The 19,854-nt window shown below is 40.6% G+C and overlaps 1 protein-coding gene across 4 annotated transcripts; it reads left to right on the top strand.

The window, feature by feature from the left end:
* The first annotated feature begins 4,887 nt into the window (after window positions 1–4,887).
* tnnt1 (troponin T type 1 (skeletal, slow)) lies at window positions 4,888–18,448 on the top strand. 4 transcript variants are annotated; one of them, XM_023957787.2, is made up of 15 exons: window positions 4,888–5,029; window positions 9,972–9,999; window positions 10,092–10,105; window positions 10,173–10,238; window positions 10,366–10,383; window positions 12,531–12,551; window positions 13,538–13,559; window positions 13,640–13,700; window positions 14,173–14,289; window positions 14,373–14,450; window positions 15,806–15,919; window positions 15,991–16,100; window positions 16,913–17,003; window positions 18,145–18,185; window positions 18,273–18,448. In XM_023957787.2, the coding sequence occupies exons 2-15, from the start codon at window positions 9,974–9,976 to the stop codon at window positions 18,316–18,318; spliced, it is 825 nt and encodes a 274-aa protein (XP_023813555.1). In that variant the 5' UTR covers window positions 4,888–5,029; window positions 9,972–9,973; the 3' UTR covers window positions 18,319–18,448. The 4 variants fall into 4 exon arrangements, with proteins under 4 accessions (XP_023813555.1, XP_078806944.1, XP_078806943.1 ...); XM_078950818.1 differs by lacking the exon at window positions 10,366–10,383; XM_078950817.1 differs by lacking the exons at window positions 4,888–5,029; window positions 10,092–10,105; window positions 10,366–10,383 and having other exon boundaries at window positions 9,977–10,048; window positions 10,129–10,238.
* Window positions 18,449–19,854: the final 1,406 nt, after the last annotated feature.

The raw sequence follows: 19,854 nt of genomic DNA on the forward strand, positions 1-19,854 counted from the left end.
GGAGACGGGCCAGACTAAGAGCGATTCAAGCAAAAATCTTTTTATTTCTACCCCCCAACAAAGCTTTATCTGACCCACCCTGGAGCCAGATGAGTTATTTCTCATCTGTCCGCTCTTCCCCTATCTACTCTGGAGCAGCAAGCATGCTGTCCCGAAGGCCTCGCCTACTCAAGATCCCAGCTCCACAACTACAAGGGAACTTTTCCTAAAGGTCTTCTTGTGGTTGTGGATGTCACCAGTCCATTCCAGGTGACTGATGCTGGGGCAGGACGAGTGACAGTGGGACCCTGGCCATCTGTGGTTGGGTCCCTCACAGTGGATCAGTCAATCTGTCTGCACAGTGGCATCAGTATCAATGCCTGATTGAAGTCCACAGAAATGCAGAGCAGACTGTGAAGGTAAAGCAGCTTCATCAGGCCCTCAAGCACCAAGGGAACCTGCAGTGACTGAGGCTGTGCTAACTAAAGAGGAGCTTCTGCACGGCCTGAAACAGTTTGCTGCCATCATCTCTTCCAGAAAGGCTCTCCGGCTGAGAAACTCCTTCATGATCCACTTTCCTGCAGAGGCATCAGATCCATAGCAGCTTCAGAATGATGTTTTCTGTCCTCCAAAGATCCACAAAGGCTCTTTTAGGAGCCATCCACAAAACCTTCAAGAGCTTAAAATTTCTCATTTTCTCTGTTTGTAGTCCTAACTTTTAATGTACTACACTTGTGTAGAAGTTGATAAAGTAAGAGACTAAAACAGGCTAACTAGTACATTTGTAATGAAGCAGAGCTGCTCTCTTCTATGGCCTCAGACTTTAAACCCTTTAACATCAGAGCTTTAGCTCCAGGGTTCACATTCTTTCATCTACTGTAATTTATCAACCATTAATACAATTAACCTAATTCCAGCAGATTCTGAAGCAGCCTTGCACTGATGTGTAGCACAGTTGTGAAGTGTTCATGTAATCAACATTTATCAGTATATTAACAATGACAAAGAATTGTTCTTTTCCTCCTATAATCACACTCCTAAATGTGCTGCTCAGTAGCATAAAAGCAGTGTTTCTTCTTAAACAGTTACCTGCAGTCTAAAATCTGGCTTGTGGGAGTGTTAACATGCCTCTATGCTACACATAACACCTAAAATAGTCCAAGTAGATTATAAACTGTATGGTTTAATGGTGAATGTGCATAATTTACAGTGGCTGTGCTGGGAAAAATGTGGACTTAAGCATCTTTCTCCAAGGACACTTGGACAAATGTGCGAGTAAAGCAGGACCTGAACCATGAGATCAAAGGTCAGCTGTTCTTCTGTTCTATGTGTCACTGACTGGATAAGAGAATTGTACTCAACGACCCCTCCCCCCGGCGTTTCAAACAGGGAGTATCCACTAGTTAAAGGTTAAATGTAGCTTTTTAATAAGGTGTTTTCAAATTATTAGAACTAAAATTTGTGATGGATTTGATGTATGTGTTTGTGGTTACCAGGTTAGTAACTTTGTGTTCAAATTTCTGTTTAAACTCAAAGACTGAAAGAAATGGACAAGGCCATGTCAAACCTTCACCCAGTCTGAGAGCGCTGGAATTGTTGCAGCTCTTTGAAGATCACTTTGGACACTGTTACATTATTTATTTATTTTTTTACTATTGTTTAACCAGGAAAATGTTCCTTCAGATTAACTGATCTCTTTTCCAAGGAAGTCCTGGCCAAGACGAAAGCAAGTTCACTGACATGAAGGACAAACAGGCTTCACAGCTGGAAAAGTCTTAGCTGCAGTCATGATGCTTGTAAAAAAAGAAAGAAAAATAGAGACAGAACCCAGGAAACAATAATGTGGCCTGACAAAATGCAAGGCTGTTGGAAACAAAAGGGGGAAATGAGACAAAAGAAGGAAGCAAAACAGTTTTTCATGTGTCGCCCTCTTCTGGTCCTAACATCTTTTATCTTTCAACCATCATGCGGTCTCATGCTCGGTATGGTCACTGGGTTACTGCGGCCCATCCCAGCTTTTAGGCTGAAGGCAAACCTGAGCAGGTCAATTAGAGGTCACATGTTCACACTCATTCATTTCTGAGAAACAATAGAAATTAGGGTTGTGTATCTTTCCCTCTCACATGACTGTAAACACATCTCGATATATGGTCCACAAACCAATACAAAAAAGATTCAGCTAAAATCTTTTACCAAAATGAATACAATTTAGATGTTTACTATTCATTTGGCATTTAAAGCTATGAATGAAAATTCCTGTCAACAGATAAACTATTTTTTTTCTTTTTACTGGCTTTACTGGTTACGGGGCGGCCGTGGTGCAGCGGTAGGGCGGTCGACCCATGATCGTAAGATTGCAGGTTCGATTCCCGCCTTGCACGCCCATGAGTCGAAGTGTCCTTGGGCAATACACTGAACCCCACCTTGCCTCTGGTGGTAGGCAGGCACCTGTGTTTGGCAGCGGAGCCGCCACCAGTGTGTGAATGTGTGTGTGACTGTGTGAATGGGTCCGTGACTGTAAAAGCGCTTTGTCCTTGTAGGAAGAAAGGCGCTATATAAGTATATGCCATTTTTATGGAAGCATATTGCATTAATTTTTCTTTTTCTTTTTTTTGGTGTATTAAAAACAACTTTGCCCAAATCTTTTCTGTGAATATTTTTAAGAACTACAAAAGCAAAAAACTACAAACTACCCTCATCTGCTCATGACAACTATAAGATGAGCTGAAATTAAAAGTAGAAAAGTCACAATGTGTTCGAGTCACAGACATGATCCGTTTAGTTTATGTGTTTGCCACGATATCACCAATCTGTTTGATTCTTCCTACTGACTTTATCTACAAACATTACAGAGAAAAACGTTGATATATTTATATATATATATATATAGGACTACAACTTTTGCAATCCTGAAAATAATTATAGCGAATTGTAATTTTTTTTAGCTAAGTTGACAAAGTTGGCCACACCCACAACATCATCGACCAGCAGATCACTCATGTACTTTGCTGCTTTGTGGCCAATATTGTCGTCAGGATTGACTCAAACCAAAAAAATTAACAGTACATGGTCAATAAAACTATATCCAATGTTTGGCTCAGTAATGGTGGGAATAAGGAAGAACAAAACAGACGGGCAATATCATGACGAATACATAAAAGTAAACAGATCATGTCTGTAACACGGACATATTGTGGCTTTTCAACTTTTTTAGTGCAGCTCATCGTATAATTTTCATGAGGTTAGAGCCCAGCCTGTTTGGAGTTCTTTGCTTTGTAGTTCTTAAAAAAATTAGAACAAAAATCACAGAAAGAATTTAACTCGTTTTTTTAACTGAATCAATACGCTTCCATACATTGTGAATGAAACAGGGACAGATGAAAAACTGTGTTTGAAAAAGCTCTTAGGTCTGATTTACAAACTGAAATTGACGGGCCAAAGTCTCCCTGCTCAGCTCCATTCTAATGCATCCTCTTGTGCTTGTTCGTCTTTGGTTTTCTCAACCAAACTGGCATCTTACTCAAAACTGTACGGCTGGATAGCTCCAAGGTTGCCTGTCGCTTTGCTGCACTGGTAATGATAAGTTGGTGTTGTAAGGGGCTGTAAGCTAGCGGGGCAGCGTGTGAAATATGGCCCAGGAAAAAACCTGCACGTGTGAACTCCAACAACAAATCAGGAGCCATTTTACTGTGAGCAAACATTACTAACAAATCTTTTTCAAAATGAGATAAACCTATAATTGATGTTTTATGGATTGAGACATGGTAGATTTCTATTACTGTTGGGTAAAAATGAATAAGTGTATCAAGGTGGATAACGAGTCACACTGGGTGAATTTTTGGCCAAAGATCTCCTGTAACAATTTTAAGTGAGTGAATCAGATCCAATCAAATCGTTAAAAATGAACTAATATCAAGTTAGTCGCATCGGCAATGACAAATTATGATATAAATGTAATTGTTGCTAAAATGAATCGTTACACCCCTGTTAACACCCATCAACTGTCTATGAGAACTGGACTGAGCGAGTGTGACGTCATCTGTAGTAAACTGTCGCCATGTTAGAACCAGACAACGTCAGTAAGCAGTGATTGGTCCGAGTCGGTCCAATACATTTTTTACATGGCTCCCACTTTCACCAATCAGGGGTGAGCTTGCTGGAAGTCCACACCCCTACCACTTGAAAGAGAGCCTCAGCAGTGTGTCTGCTCGGGAGAATCTGAGAGCTCGGGAGAATCTGTCCATCATAGGTTTCAAACCTCAGACGTTAAACCTACTTTTATTGAGGCATCTGATTGGTCAGTTGAATAACTTTCATTAAGGAAAAACTATCATGAAAAAAAGAGGACTTTAAAAAAAGTATCAGATCCAGAACGGTTATTTTGACCAATAGAATGACTCAGTAACAGCTGTAGAAGTCTTTGGGATTTTGGCTTCTTGAAGCCACTTCCTGTATGGAACACCAGGGGGGAGGAGTCACTCAGTCCAGTTCTCTTATACAGTCAATGCTAACATCTTCCTTTACTGATAAACATGAGCCAGTTTGGTTGCGTTTCAACACCCAAAAGAGAGGAACGTCATGTCGGATCCGTCTCCCCTCGTTGCATTGCTGCTGGATTCTCTCCCTTCATCTGCCACACCCTCTCTCTCTATTTTCTGACACCCCCACCAGCACCTGCTTTACAGCACCCCTCCATTTGTCCAGTGAGGTCATCCCTCTGTTCTCCTTAATCCTGAGAGGTGCTCGTCTTTCTGCCTCCGCTTAATCCGCCTGTGGCCCCCAGCCCTGACCACACACACACACACACACCCACACACACACACACACACACACACACACACACACACACATACACCTGCATGGATTTACACAGAATTGCAGTTATTCTTGTATTGTATGCTCACGCTCAGTTATTCCACCGCATGCAGACACACGCAGTCATTCAACCACACACCACAGCCTCCACGTCCGGCTATAAAACTCCTCTGACGGTCTTCCTTTGTCATTCTCTGGGTCTGTCTGTCTCTTCTGATTTCACTTCTCTGCTCAGGTATGTCTGTCTTCCCTTAAACCTTTCTCCTCACAGCTTGGCCTCAGAAATAAATAGAGCAATTCTATTCATCATAACAGCTTTAGGTGCTGATTTATGGAGTTTGTTGTTGGATTCATGTGCTTCATCTTGACTGCTTCTACTAGAATAACAAGAAACATAATTCAAACAGACAATTATCAGCGTGTTTTAAGCAAAGTTTCATAGAACAGATGGGAGCTGGGAAAGGCTGTCAAAATACAGAAATGATAATGGTTTATTGATCTGAATTGACCCTTCAAAATACAATTAGTTTGACTGTGTTAAACCTTTGTCATAGACAAAGTCATCTAAAGTAAACAAAGGTAGAATTTCTATAAAATAAAATGATTAATTTGATTTGAAATGAACAGTAAAGCAGTCACTCCCCTGAAGTTGGAAGAAATAGAAAAAGATTTGTGGATATCATAGTTCAACACTGCATATTTTAAGTTAGATAGATTTTGATCAGTCCATTTTTTTTAATCCTACCCTCATCATGATGAGGGTAGGACTCATCTAGGTCAGGGGTGGCTGCACTTTTTGCAAAGAGGGCCAGATTTGGTGAGGGGACAATCTTTTATGGGCCAACCATTCAGCCTGCATTCTGAGGGTTAAATGCGCTGCCAGCTCCGCCCCCAAGCTAAGACAACCCCCCACTTTCTCCATGGAGCTAGCGGTGATCGACTAAACGCTTTACTCTTATAAACACGAAATGCACATCCGTCTTTGCAAAAGTATGGATGTTGTTTGTTTTGGTGGGCAAAACGCAGACAAGCTGCTGAGGCTGACTCTAGGTTGAAGTCATGAAATGGGCAGCACCCACAAGGAGAACAAGGCGGAGCCTCAGAGATCGAGTCGTCTTACTCCTGGGTAGGGAAATGAGCAATAAAAATAACTCATATTTTATTAAAAAGTTGTTCGTTGGTGTACCAAAAGTAATATACTATCATATACATGGATATAGTTTACTCTAAAAAGGCTCAAGAAAAGCAGGATATGGGCTCTTTAATCCTCTGAAGGTCAAGAAGTCATAGGTTGTCATCACAGGTTAATCACTTGTGCTATCGTGTGGGGTCCAGATGAACCCACAAAATAGCACAAGGGTTATAAGGACTTATGACATAATTTAGCAATTACAATCAAGAAATCGCAGTTCTCAGGAAGTGCTGATTATTGATATTATGACAGGTGCCTATAGGCTGCCGGTGAACGAGGGCTGCATTTGGCGCACGGGCCGGACTTTGGACAAGCATGATCTATCTATAATTCTAGTATTTTTTTATGTTAACAAAAAGTGATTTTTTTTCACCTTACATCCAGGTAGCTGAAAATTATTTTGGCTTTAACTGATATTTTTCTAGACCAACTTTCAATGGTTTCTTTGATTTGTTCCTCCAAATACATCAAACTGAATGAAATACGCATAAGTAAAGAAAAAGTGAGGAGGAGCAGTCAGCCAGATTCATAAATTATCATTCACTTTTCACAACCTTGGACGTCCAAAAAGGAGGATTTTATTCCTCCTGCCACACTGAACAACTCATTGTTTGCAACTTTACTCCGTCGTGACAGTTGTCGTTCTGTGGCCTCACAAAAGGAGGGTGTAAATTTAGCATCACGGCTGCTCCTCTACATTCCTCAAATATACCATGGGAGCACAATAAAGATCCATCAGTCGTCCCTTTCATCAGGCCGGTGGGATTAGCCACAGAAACACCGGTGTTCACTTCAGCGCCCACCTCACTCTCATTTCCGTGAAAAGCATTTGGCTGCACAGCAAGCGGCCACAATCCTCCCGAAGGGTTGGTTGGGTCTCATTTTTTTTCAATAATTCTTCACGATTTGTAATTTGATATTTTATTTTTGCTACCGGGTTTAGTCCAATCCTCCCTCACCCTAATTTGTAATTGAGACCACTGTAACATCCCTATTGTTCTGTGTGAAGATCTTTTGTTTATCCACACAAACTCTAGTGTTAACATCTTTTTATTGATTATCGCAACTAAATGTTTTTTTCTTGTAAATGGCTCTCACCTACCCTTTCCTCTCTCCTCTTAAACCCAATAAAAGCAAACAGAAGCCTCCTGCCATTGCTTCTGATGATGAAGGCTTACGCTTGCGTACACACTTCTACCCTCCCAGCCCACAGACTCATTGTCCTTGACCACTAAAGCCTGTCACCCTCTGGAATACGACTCTCACATTAAATCCTCTGATTTTTTTCTCCCCCTTTCATTCCTGTCTGAGGCAATGAAATGTGCACCTCTGACTGTTTCTCCACATGATCCCCAATCCCCAAGGATGATCCCCAATTCTCATCCTTTATCCCTTTATCCCTTATCCCTTTATTCATAGACCTCAGGGAAAAATGAGTGAGGGTTCCCCCTTTCTGTCCTATCTTCCAAGTGAACCTTGGTGTGTCTCATCTACTGTTTCAACGTGGAACTGAAAAAGACTGAGGGACAAAACACATATTGCAAGTAGTAAAAAATTAAACAAAGCAGAAAAAAACCCTGAAATAACTAGAAAGATCTGCATTTCCAGAAGAAAATGCGGGGTTAAATGCTATATTGCTGAATGAAAATAAATACTACAATAATAATAATAATAATAATAATAATAATAATAATAATAATAAATGTGAGTGCGGGGGATCGAACTAGCGAGCTTCTGCACCCCAGAAAGAAGCAAAGGTTTTCAAGGATTCCCCATGTATTTCAATGGAGGCAAAAATCCTGGAATTTCTTGAAAAGTTCAAGGATTTGAAGGTCCAAAATTCATAGCTGGAAAAGGAGCTGAACATTTTAATAGTTGAATGAAAATAGCTGAAAAAATGTAGAAGGGGTTAAGTGCCAAACATGGTGAATGATACTAGAATAAAGAGAAACAGAAAAACAATGGGTTAAATGCTTTATAGCCTTTAACGCATTGAAGACTATAGATGTACAGAAGTCAGGAAGTGCAACAATAGAGAACATTTAACAGCTTTTAACTTTATGGCTGTGGTAACTAATATGATGCACTCTATGAAAGTGTTAGATAAAAGCAAACTATTTTAAGTAGGACTATATTTTCTGAAATATAGACGGTTTTTCTGTCGTTCTAGGTCATTTAGGTCAAATCCCTAAACCCTAATTTATGCTTCTTTATGGTTAAATAGGAGCTGAAGCTGGTCTCCCTTAGCAGAATCCAGAACAAAGCCTAAATTCACTCAAGAGGAACAGCCCCTTTCAAAACGTCAATCATGTTCAATTCAGTAACCATTCCTGTGCTTCTTTGAAGTTGGAAGTTTTTGCAGACGCTGAGATACTTCCAGCATGAGAGCAATACTAACTGCCAATAGGAATGTGGGCATCCTTTACCACTGCATAACTGTATAGGTGTACAGCAGAAACACCAGCTAAAGAAAGGGGGGAAAAAACTCACACTTGCATCAGAGTATTTACTGGATTACTAACAAAAGAAACCAGGACAACAAATGAAAATTTGTTGGATCCAAAGGAGCAGCTGTCCAAGAAATTAAAACAAAAAAAAAAACACTATGCTGCCTTTTTTAAATGACTGCTGAGCTATTTGTGAGTTATTTAAAGACTAGAACAAAAACAATAGTCTAATAAATCCATTCAAGACCTACACGTCAATACAGACTTCTGGACATGAGGTGGACATGCCAGTATTGAATACAGAAACAGTTCACTGTTTCCAAGAGGATCAGTTCCTTTGAAACCCACGTCATCTAAATCAGAGGAAAGCCTGGGGTCGCTGTGAGCCAAGTCAAAGGTGTAGGAGGGGGAACTAGAAAGTGAGAGAAACCCAATCTTCTCTGATGCTGCCCCCTCCCAGGTCACATTCACACCTGTTGGCACCCCGTCCATCTCCTGCCCGCTCCCAGCCAGGAGGATGTCAGCAGAACACGCTCTCGACAAATGTGTGTTTGTGTCAGAACAATGGCAGCTCAGGACGACGGTGCAGAGCTGAGAGAATCTAAGTGTGAAATCCCAGGACAAAAGCCACAAATGCCTCCTGGGATTCAGGGAGGACGACTCACTCCTGCCTGATACACAGGACAGCTCCTCACATAGTTTGAACTCTCAGTTTGGCCTTTTTGAGTTCTGAGATCATTTATACTTCAAGCAGGCACCCAACAAAACCAACAACCACATATCACTGAAGACGAGAAAAGTCCAGAACTTTAAAAGTTCCCCAAATCAGGTGAAATCTCTAGAATCTGCAAAAAACACTTTTGCTTTTGTTTTGTCTCTACAGCTAAAACGGCTTTGGTTTATTCTTCCACAATGTTTGGGGTCTTTGAAACTGTTGACCCCAGAAATTTGACTCCAAAACAATCCAAAAGATTTATTTTGGCGCCGACCTTCTAAAAAGTGAGGGTGGTTTAACCCTTGTGCTATCCTAGACACTTTACCATTGTGAGTTGGGTCATCTAGACCCACTAGACAGTGCGCTGAACCTTTGTTCTTCAATGATTTGTGATCTTCACTGGTGTCCATGGATTACATGAAATCTTTCCACCTTTATCCACCTTTGTCATGGTAGGGAGAACACGTCAATGGAAGGGTGGGGTCATCTAAGATAGCACAAGGGCTAAGAAGGGAGGGAAGGCTGTGGTCACATGATGCCAGGGAGGAAAAGGGAATCACACACCAACTTTATTTCATAGACTCTTCATCAAAAATGAAGAAACCATTATTTCAAAATTAAAATGCTAAGGGGAAAAAATGACAACTTCAGTAAAGTTATCCAAATCTCTGCATTGCACTTTGCACCAATCCTGCTGGTTACAAGTTTTTATACTTATTTACATAAAATATTTGTTTAAAAGACAGTATTTTAGATAGTATTTCTTGATTTTACATGTCCTCCTCTTTGTCAGAGACTCTTCATCTTTCTCCTTTAATTGCAGCCATGTCGGAGGCAGAAGAGGAATACGAGTAAGCAAAGCGAGATTTGCGACAGCATCTTCTTCAGGCTGAAATCCATGTTATGTGTTATAACTTTCTTCCTTCTTCTTTTCTCTCTTAAGGGATCAGACTGAAGGTAGGTTTGTGGGTTTTCCACAGAATGGAAGACTGTCCGTCTCACGTCTCTGTGGATTTCCTTCCAGAAGTCGAGGAGGAGGAGGCGGAGCCTGAGCCAGAGGAGGAGACTGAGGTTGTGGTAGAGGAAGAAGGTAGCATCTGATCTGAAATTTTTCAACTAAGACCATAGAAGCTTTTCCTTTTTCTTTCTTGAAGTTGTAAACCCCCCCTGCTCCCCCTTTCTCCTTCTCCTCTCTTGACTCAAACCTGGACCCTCAGAGCAGACAGAGTACCAAGGTGAGATGAAACCACATCATGGATCTCCACCCTAAAGTCAGATCATTATATTTGGGTTTAGATGAAGACACATCTGAATCGGATTTAGTTTCTGAAATCAGATTCTGAAAATCAGGCATCGTTTTTTGTTTTTTTCTAGAGAATAATTTCTACCTGTAGCGTTAGAGATGGTCCTCACAGCCGTTCTGGTCCTTCATTCTCATCATGCAGACATTTTATTAATGGTGCAAACTCTCAGAACAGCAAGAGTTCAAGAATCTTCAGGTTTTCTGAAATGTTTCCAACACATTACATGTTTTATCCTCCTGACTATGCCAGCGATGCGAATGTGTCCCTTGTAGAGGACATTTCCAAACCTGAATATCTCTACTGAATGACCTTTTTGATATACAGAGGACACTGGGGGCTTATCAGTGATACCAACACTGAGGGGGTGGGGAGTGTGGGAATTAGAGTTTTGGGTGAATTCAAAGAATTTTGACGTGCCAAAATGTTTTTCTCAGTCAGTGATTTATGATACAGAACACCTTGACTTTCCACAGTGATTTGCAGAAAAGGCAGCCGTTCCTCACATTTCAGCGGACGACAGCGTCCGTTTTGGAAGTCGAGGAACTTCCGTGTTTCTGTTCATTCCAGAAACATCTGATTGTCTGTTCCTGGGATTTAAACTGAGCACGTCTTAACCATTAAATAAACCTCCAAAATGTTCACAGTTTTGTCTTCAAAAGTATAAAATCAAACTGCATCCATAGGAGAACGACCAATGTCAAAAATATGTTGTATTTTTTGATTGAATATTTGATTTGACAATTGTATATCAATTTATTGAACTATAAACATCAGGAGCTCCAAAGACGAGGACACAGACTGCTATGTTGAATATTTAGGCAACAAATACCAGATGTTTCATAAAATAATAGTCTGAACATTGTAGCACGAGCGTTGAGAATATCTAGCAAAGCAGTCAGCTGGTGATCCACAGAGAGGTTTAGGTGATCCACAGTGAGGTTTAGGTGATCCACAGAGAGGATTAGGTGAGCCACAGATAGGATTAGGTGATCCACAGAGAGGATTAGGTGATCCACAAAGAGGTTTAGGTGATCCACAGAGAGGTTTAGGTGATCCACAGAGAGGATTAGGTGATCCACAGAGAGGTTTAGGTGATCCACAGAGAGGATTAGGTGATCCACAGAGAGGACTAGGTGATCCACAGAGAGGATTAGGTGATCCACAGAGAGGTTTAGGTGATCCACAGAGAGGATTAGGTGATCCACAGAGAGGACTAGGTGATCCACAGAGAGGATTAGGTGATCCACAGAGAGGATTAGGTGATCCACAAAGAGGTTTAGGTGATCCACAGAGAGGTTTAGGTGATCCACAGAGAGGATTAGGTGATCCACAGAGAGGTTTAGGTGATCCACAGAGAGGATTAGGTGATCCACAGAGAGGACTAGGTGATCCACAGAGAGGATTAGGTGATCCACAGAGAGGTTTAGGTGATCCACAGAGAGGATTAGGTGATCCACAGAGAGGACTAGGTGATCCACAGAGAGGATTAGGTGATCCACAGAGAGAAGTAGTGAACCACAGAGAGGTTTAGGTGATCCACAGACAGGATTAGGTGATCCATCATCCATTCTTGTTTTTTGGAAAGTAAAAAATAAACAGCAAAGTTGTTTTGCAATGGGAGAGATTTATAATATAAGAAAATCCTCAGTTTTAGTTTTTATGCAGAAAAATAATACAGTATTACATTTCTGATTTCTCTAATCTAAAATATTAATTTTGTATTTGAATTAAGGAATGCAAAACAGAAGACTTGAAGGTATTGTCCAATATTATAAAAATGCAGTTTTTTCTAATAACTTGATGCTATTTGTGGTAATTCTACATCTTTTTAATCATTTCTCGCTTTCCTCGTGTTTTTTCTGTTTAGCCAAAATTCTCAATTTTTCACATTTTTCTTCAAATTTTCACTCCCTAATTCTTTTTAAATAGGATGTTGAAATTGCTCATCTTCATGTTGCTTTCTCCTTTTGATATCATTTTCTTTTCTTTCATATTAAACAATTAATATCTTTTTCCTTTCATGTGACGTTTAATCAACATTTGTGCGTCTTTCCCGTCTCTGTGTTCCTGCCCTGCAGATCAAGATGCTCCGGAAGAAGGTGAGACATGGGAACAAACATTTTCATTGAGTTCACATCCATCCATCCATCCATCCGTCCATTCATCCATCCATCCATCCATTCATCCATTCATCCATCCATCCATCCATTCATCCATTCATCCATCCGTCCGTCCATCCATCCATCCATCCATCCATCCATCCATCCATCCATCCATTTATCCATCCATCCATCCGTCCAGCCATCCATCCATTCATCCATCCATCCATCCATCCATCCATTCATCCATCCATCCATCTGTCCATCCATCCGTCCATCCGTCCGTTCATCCATCCATCCGTCCGTCCATCCATCCATCCGTTCATCCGTCCATCCATCCATCCATTCATCCATCCATCCATTCATCCATCCATCCGTCCGTCCATCCATCCATCCATTCATCCATCCATCCATCCATCCATCCATCCATCCATCCATTCATCCATCCATCCATCTGTCCATCCATCCGTCCATCCGTCCGTTCATCCATCCATCCGTCCGTCCATCCATCCATCCGTTCATCCGTCCATCCATCCATCCATTCATCCATCCATCCATCCATCCATCCATCCGTCCGTTCATCCGTCCATCCATCCATCCATTCATCCATCCATCCGTCCGTCCATCCATCCATCCATTCATCCATCCATCCGTCCGTCCATCCATCCATCCATTCATCCATCCATCCGTCCATCCATCCATCCGTTCATCCGTCCATCCATCCATCCATCCATCCATCCATCCGTCCGTTCATCCATCCATCCGTCCGTCCATCCATCCATCCATCCATCCGTTCATCCATCCATCCATCCATCCATCCATCCATCCATCCATCCGTTCATCCATCCATCCATCCATTTATCCATCCATCTGTCCATCCATCCATCCATCCATCCATCCATCCATCCCCTTAAATGAATCCAACATTCTGTATTTGTATTCTTCTACATGAGTCTAATGCTAAAATCTGCTGCTTTTCTCTCCAGAGGAGGAACGTCCGAAACCCAAGTACGTTCCTCCACATTTGGTACTAAAGAGTCTTTTCAAATTCTTTGGCTTTTTTCCTCTAAAGTTTTTGTTTTTCACAGACCCATGGTGCCCCAACTCGCACCTCCAAAGATTCCTGAGGGAGACAGGGTGGATTTTGACGTAAGTCCACATCTAATCCAATCAAACGGGAAGTAATTTTACCATTTCCTCTGACTTCTCTGGTGCAACAAAAAAAAACCTTGTTGCAACTTCAACTGCTGACGGCTAATAATAAAAGTCTGAGTTTGGAATTGGACTGTTGTTGAATGTCAGTCATCCGGTTTTTAGTGTGGAGAAAGATAAAAACATTTGACCAAAATTGGGCTAAGCATGGAAATATCAGCTTGTTGGTGGGACTTTCCTGGGATGTTGTGTGGAAAACCTTTCATTAGCTGTTGGATCAGGAGAAACTGAGAAACTAAGAAATCTGTATGAGAACTACTCGTAGAGCTGGGATTGAATCCTTTTGCAGCACAACTTTTGTTCTGCGTGTATGAGTTCATTTCTGACTTCACGTCAACTTGCTGTTTTGAGACGTACATGGAGAGAATCCGTCTTCATCCGGTTTCACTGACAAACTTTGGTGACACAGGACATCCACCGGAAGCGCATGGAGAAGGACATGCTGGAGCTCCACACTCTGATTGATGCGCATTTTGAGCAGAGAAAGAAGGAAGAGGAGGAGCTTATTTACCTCAAGGAGCGAATTGTGAGCTTTTTTATTTTTTAAAGATGCATCAACTTCCTGTGACGGTTCAGTGCTGAAATATAAATACCAGATGTTTCCTGCAGGAGCGCCGGCGGTCTGAGAGAGCCGAGATCCAGAGGGTTAGAGCTGAGAAGGAGAAGGACCGACAGCACAGGATTGCGGTAACAGAAACCGTCACTTCCCACGTTCCTCATTTGAGGAATTAACAGCCTCATCCTGAACATACAGCGTTCAAAGCTTTAGTCACATGCATCTATGCAGGGGTCGACCTCCGTGCCCTGTGCGCCTTTGCCCATTTCTTTTTTTTTTTTTTTTTTTTTTTTTTTTTTTTTTTAACTTGTCCTGTCCAACAGCTAGGCAAACAGATGAGAGCTGAGGGCCTCTTGTGTTGGACATATTTTATTTTAACAAGAGGGGTTATTCATCTTCAGACAAACCAAAGGTATGTCTGAATAAACCCCTTTTGTAATTGAGGCCAAAATTTATTAATTTCAATCATGTTTGAAAATCTTTGGTGTTGGACCGGACGGAAAAGGAAAGAGGGGAAGAAGAGAGAGGGACGTTAGAGAGAGGGGGGGGGGAATGAGGGTGATAATAGGAGGGGAAGGGGGGTAAGACCATGAAGCAGCATAGAGCAGACAGGCTTACTGGTTGTTTATCGTTAAGGTACGGTTCAAATGTAGTACAAAAAGGGCGGGGCCTGTTCACACACACTCAAATATTATCAACACACCTGCTAGCCGCAAAAATGTCCACATGTCAACATGCACACAAAACAGATAGTGTTCACGAACGCATACCTATGCCTTTAAACCAACTAGTGTGAAATCTTTCATTCATTCAATCATGCAAACTATTAGTGCAAAGGTGAGCCAACACCTGTGCTCAGGTGAGTATTTATGTTCTTCTAAAATGGATGGTGGAATGTGAAAAGAAGGAGGAGGAGCGCCCAGCCACCCCCACACCCATACCCCCGCCGCAGCAGCAGCGGCAGCCGGAATTCCCCCAACGACACACGGGAACAGGCCTTTGCCCATTTCTTACCTATAGCTCGCCTTAAAAAACCTACACCAGCTTTAGTATCAAACAATACAAAAAAAAAGCATTAAAAAAGCATATAGGTTTTCTATCACCAAAGAGAAGCTCATCGACTTTATTTGGAAACACGTTACTTCCTGTTTAAGACCAATTTCAAAATAAAGTTGAATTGCTGATCAGAACGTTTTCATGAATCTCTGGAAGCTGAATGCTGCAGAGTTTAAAGACCCACTCCAATGAAAACTGTGTTTTTGGTGTTTTTAACATCTTCTTGTAACATTTGGTCCTGATTTACGATTTATTTTTTAATAAAGAAATACTTAGAAATGCCATTTTAAGCTTAAGTTCTATGTCCTTCATCGTGACAAAAATGCCCCAAGAATATGTTAAAAACTCAATTTCTGTCAGAGTGGGTCTTTAAAGTAAAACAGGACATCCACCGCTCTATTGTCATCAATGTCTGCTTCCCACATGACAGGAGGAGCGTCTGAGGAAAGAGGAGGAGGAGGCCAAGAAGAAGGCAGACGACGATGCCAAGAAGAAGAAAGTGCTGTCCAACATGGGGGCAAACTTCGGAGGCTTCCTTGCTAAGGTGACAGTCAGGTGGGATGATGATGAGATGAAGACAGACTTGGGGTGACGGCAGACTGTGCTCCATTCCAGGTTGAGTCGAGGAAAGGCAAACGCATGACAGCCAGAGAAATCAAGAAGAAAACTCTGATTGAAAGACGGCAACCTCTAGGTATTGAAAACCTAAGGGAGGATGCTCTGAAGTAAGTCACGTGTACTAAAGATTTTTAGCTCTTTTATTGTTATGTGAGAAGACTATTTATATTTCAAATGTGTTTTGGGTGTTTTTTTAAATGTTCCTGCAGCATTGTTTTCATGTGGGAGGACATATGCAAAGAAAATGAAGGATAAAACTGAATGTCTTAGTATGTCTTTATTCTAATCATTGTGAATCAGGAGCAGACAAAAATATGCCAATTGAAAAAGCTCTCAGTTGTGATTCAGCAACAGAAATGGGCGGGCCAAGGTCTCCCTGCTCCGCCCTATTCCGATACATCCGCTTGCAGACGAATACGTCTTCGTTTTCCTCGTCTGAGCTGGAATCTGACCCAAAACTGTTCGGCTGGATAGCTCCCATTTCGCTTTTTGTTGCACCAAAGATTTTAGGTCGGGGTTGTGAGGGACTGTAAGCCAGCAGGGGAGAGTGTAAACAAAGGAATGATGGGATCTGAGGCTGACTTCTGCATCAAAAGTCCTGCCCGTTAATAAGAGACGGGTTTCTGATGAACCACTGTCGCTCTGCACAAGCTATGTCCTAGATAGAAAACAACACAGATTGTTTGATTTAGGCTAAAAATGGCATCATCATGCTTTTAATTCATATTGTTTATTTAAAACACATTAAAGCCTAAAATATTTATTGTTAATTGGAAACAGGAAAGGTCTATTTAATCACATGTTAAGTAACAGCAAATGAAAAACAACTGCATTAGTAAACAGAAATGTATGAACTAATAGGAGGAAGAATCCACAGAATATAAAATAATCGGTTGACTACTAACTTTGTGTTTCTAAGGAAACGGGCTCAGGACATGTGGAACTGGATTTACCAGCTGGAATCAGAAAAGTTTGACTACATGGAGCACATGAAACACCAGAAATATGAGGTATACAGAAATGTCAAGATGACAGATGTGTCTGTTTAAAATCAGAGTCGAGACGTTAACGAACAAATCAAGACTGTTTTTTAAGGCGCTGGCTCTTTGTTTCTATTTTGTGAGTTCACAACAGAGAAAACGTGTTTCAAAAAATAAAACTTGGTTTTTATTAAAAAGGCTTTTTATTAACTTCAATTTTAGCTTCATTTTTTCTGATCTAATTTATTAAGGAAAAAAGAAAGATAAATATTTGTAAAAATATCAATAAGGGTAATTCAGAATGGACCTAAACACAATAAGGGGCCAAAAAAAGATCTGACCATTTCTATAAGTTGTCTGGTTCAAATTCAACACAGATTCACTTCAACTGAAAAAGACAGAATGTAAAAAGGTTCCAGGAAATCATATTGTTTGACTTTTAAGGATAATAATATTCATACATTTCCTAGCATTTTTTACAAGATTTTCACACTCTGCAGCAGCCATGTTGGTCCATTATCCCACACAGATCTTCTCAAGAGTGGGGATGTTTTGATGAGGAGGAATGTCAGGGATCTTCCATTTCCTCCAGATCCTAATAATTGCTCCAGAAGTCAATCAATTCTCTCCAAGCTGCTATTTTATCGTAGTTTGGTTCATCCCAGTCTTGTTCAGGTCTACAATCTTGTCCCTGGTGTCCTTCGACAGCTCTTTGGTCTTGCTTGTTGGGAAAGTTGCCGTTTGACTGTTTAAGGGTGTGGACAGGTGTCTTTAATACAGGCATACAGGTAATACAAGAAGTAACGTGTGTGAGGAACAGAATTCTGGCTTGTTTTCATGATTTAAATGCTCATTTTCTACACCAATATACAAACAAATTCTTTAATGATATCCTAGATTTTTTTTACATTCTGTCTCTCACAGTTAATGTGTGTCTAGACTGAACATTACAGACCAAACTCATCTTTTTAAATTGTACATCTTGCAGAATCAGTGGCTGACAAATACTTTTTACCCTTCTGTCTGCATTTAAGTTTGTCTGTTTGTTTGTTTGTTTGAATGAAACAAACAAGAAAAAATGAATAAAACCTCTCATCCGGATCAGTTGTATCCATATTTATGCAGAATTTAATGAACAAAACAAGAATGAATTTCTCCATGCCTCCTACAGATCACTGTGTTGCTGAACAGAATCCAGCATGCTCAGAAATTGTGAGTAGTTGTTCTTGCAGCGTTTATAGACTCATTGTCTACACTGTCAAGAAACATGACTTACTTTTCACTTTCTTTCCCCTTCAGTAAAAAAGGCCATGGCAAAGCAAAAGTGGGCGGTCGCTGGAAATAAACGCTGAGGATGTCAGAAAGAGAAGAAACATTTCTGCCCCATGATCTTAGCTTCCTCTTTGCAGGCAATTTTAGTGGGTGAAGAAGACTACTTCAAAATAAATATTGATAATAAAATGTTCAGCCACTAATATCTGGATGTTTTATGTTGTTTACTGCAGTGGTTGGATTGGATTCACGCACATTTTATGACGTTTTTGATATTATTGCAATCATTTCAAGGTCAGCCTGTGTTCACTGACTCTTAAGCTACGTTCACATCATCCTCTGCAACAAGCATTAGTGGCCAATTACAATGAAAAGTCTATGGGTTTCAAGCTTCTGCGTTCACAACTCTTGTCTTCACACGGAGCTACGCAAACTTCTATGTGTTTATAATCATGACACGCCATTGAACGCACGTTGGATTTGTCAAAAGCAGCAGACAAATCCAGTAAAATACGGACAACACAGTTCCTTTGACAGTTGCCTGAAAGATATGAATAAAAATCCTCAACTGAGCAGATTCTGTGCTTTAAAGAGTTTTAAAAGGCCTATACCATGCAAAATCAACTTTTTAAGCTTTTAATTGTATTATAATGTTCATTCCTCACAAAAAACAACCCCAAATCAGTATTTTGATCCAGCTTTTGTAATATATTATCATATATATGGATAAACAGTAGTTTACTCTGAAAGGTTTAACCGTTGTGCTATCCTAGGCACTTTAACATTGGGAGTGGGGTCACGTAGACCCACTAGACAGTGCACTGAACCTTTTTTCTTCAGTGATTTGTGATCTTCACTGGTGTCCATGGATTACATGAACATTTCCACCTTTATCCACCTTTGTCATGGTAGGACAAACACGTCAATGGTCATCTTGACGCTATAGGATAGCACAAGGTTAAGAAAAGCATGATATAGGCTCTTTAAAGCCAGACAGACACATCTCCAGGACATTGTTCCTCTCCTGGGAGGATTTTCTATTGTAGGTAGACCACTCCTCATTCTCATCATATTAAACAACAGAACACTCTGAGACCTTTAAGGGTTCATAAAGCCTGCAGTCCTTGTTACCAGAGGAGATTCCTTGATCTTTATTGTAATACATCTTTCACTAACGGATGTAGCAGGCCAATGTTTTCATACAAACAGCTCGAGGTGCAATTCTCAAGAGAAACGTCAATCATCAAATATTCCAGGGAGGGTGCACCTTATCTGTAACACCAAGATATTTTCCAGCTTCTTCTTTTCTGTTATCTTTTCATGGATATGGGCTCATAATACTGTTACAGCTGGGGGGGGAAAAAAGAATATCTCCTATCTCACTTGTGATTTTGGGTTTCTCAGTGATAAATCAAAATTCATAACCAAAACTCTACATGAACTTTAGAAAGCAGTTATATTTCTGTCCTTTTCATTTATATTTTGAGGGATATCTTAAAGTGCTTTGTAAAAAAAAGTGTGAAAAAAAGTCAAATTAGATTAAAAAAAATCAAGAATTAAATCAAATCAAATCAAATCAAATCAAGCCAAACTTTATTTGCAGACCACT

Source organism: Oryzias latipes, chromosome 8, assembly GCF_053564925.1.
Source record: "Oryzias latipes strain Hd-rR chromosome 8, Olatipes_Hd-rR_3.1".
Taxonomy (NCBI): domain Eukaryota; kingdom Metazoa; phylum Chordata; class Actinopteri; order Beloniformes; family Adrianichthyidae; genus Oryzias; species Oryzias latipes.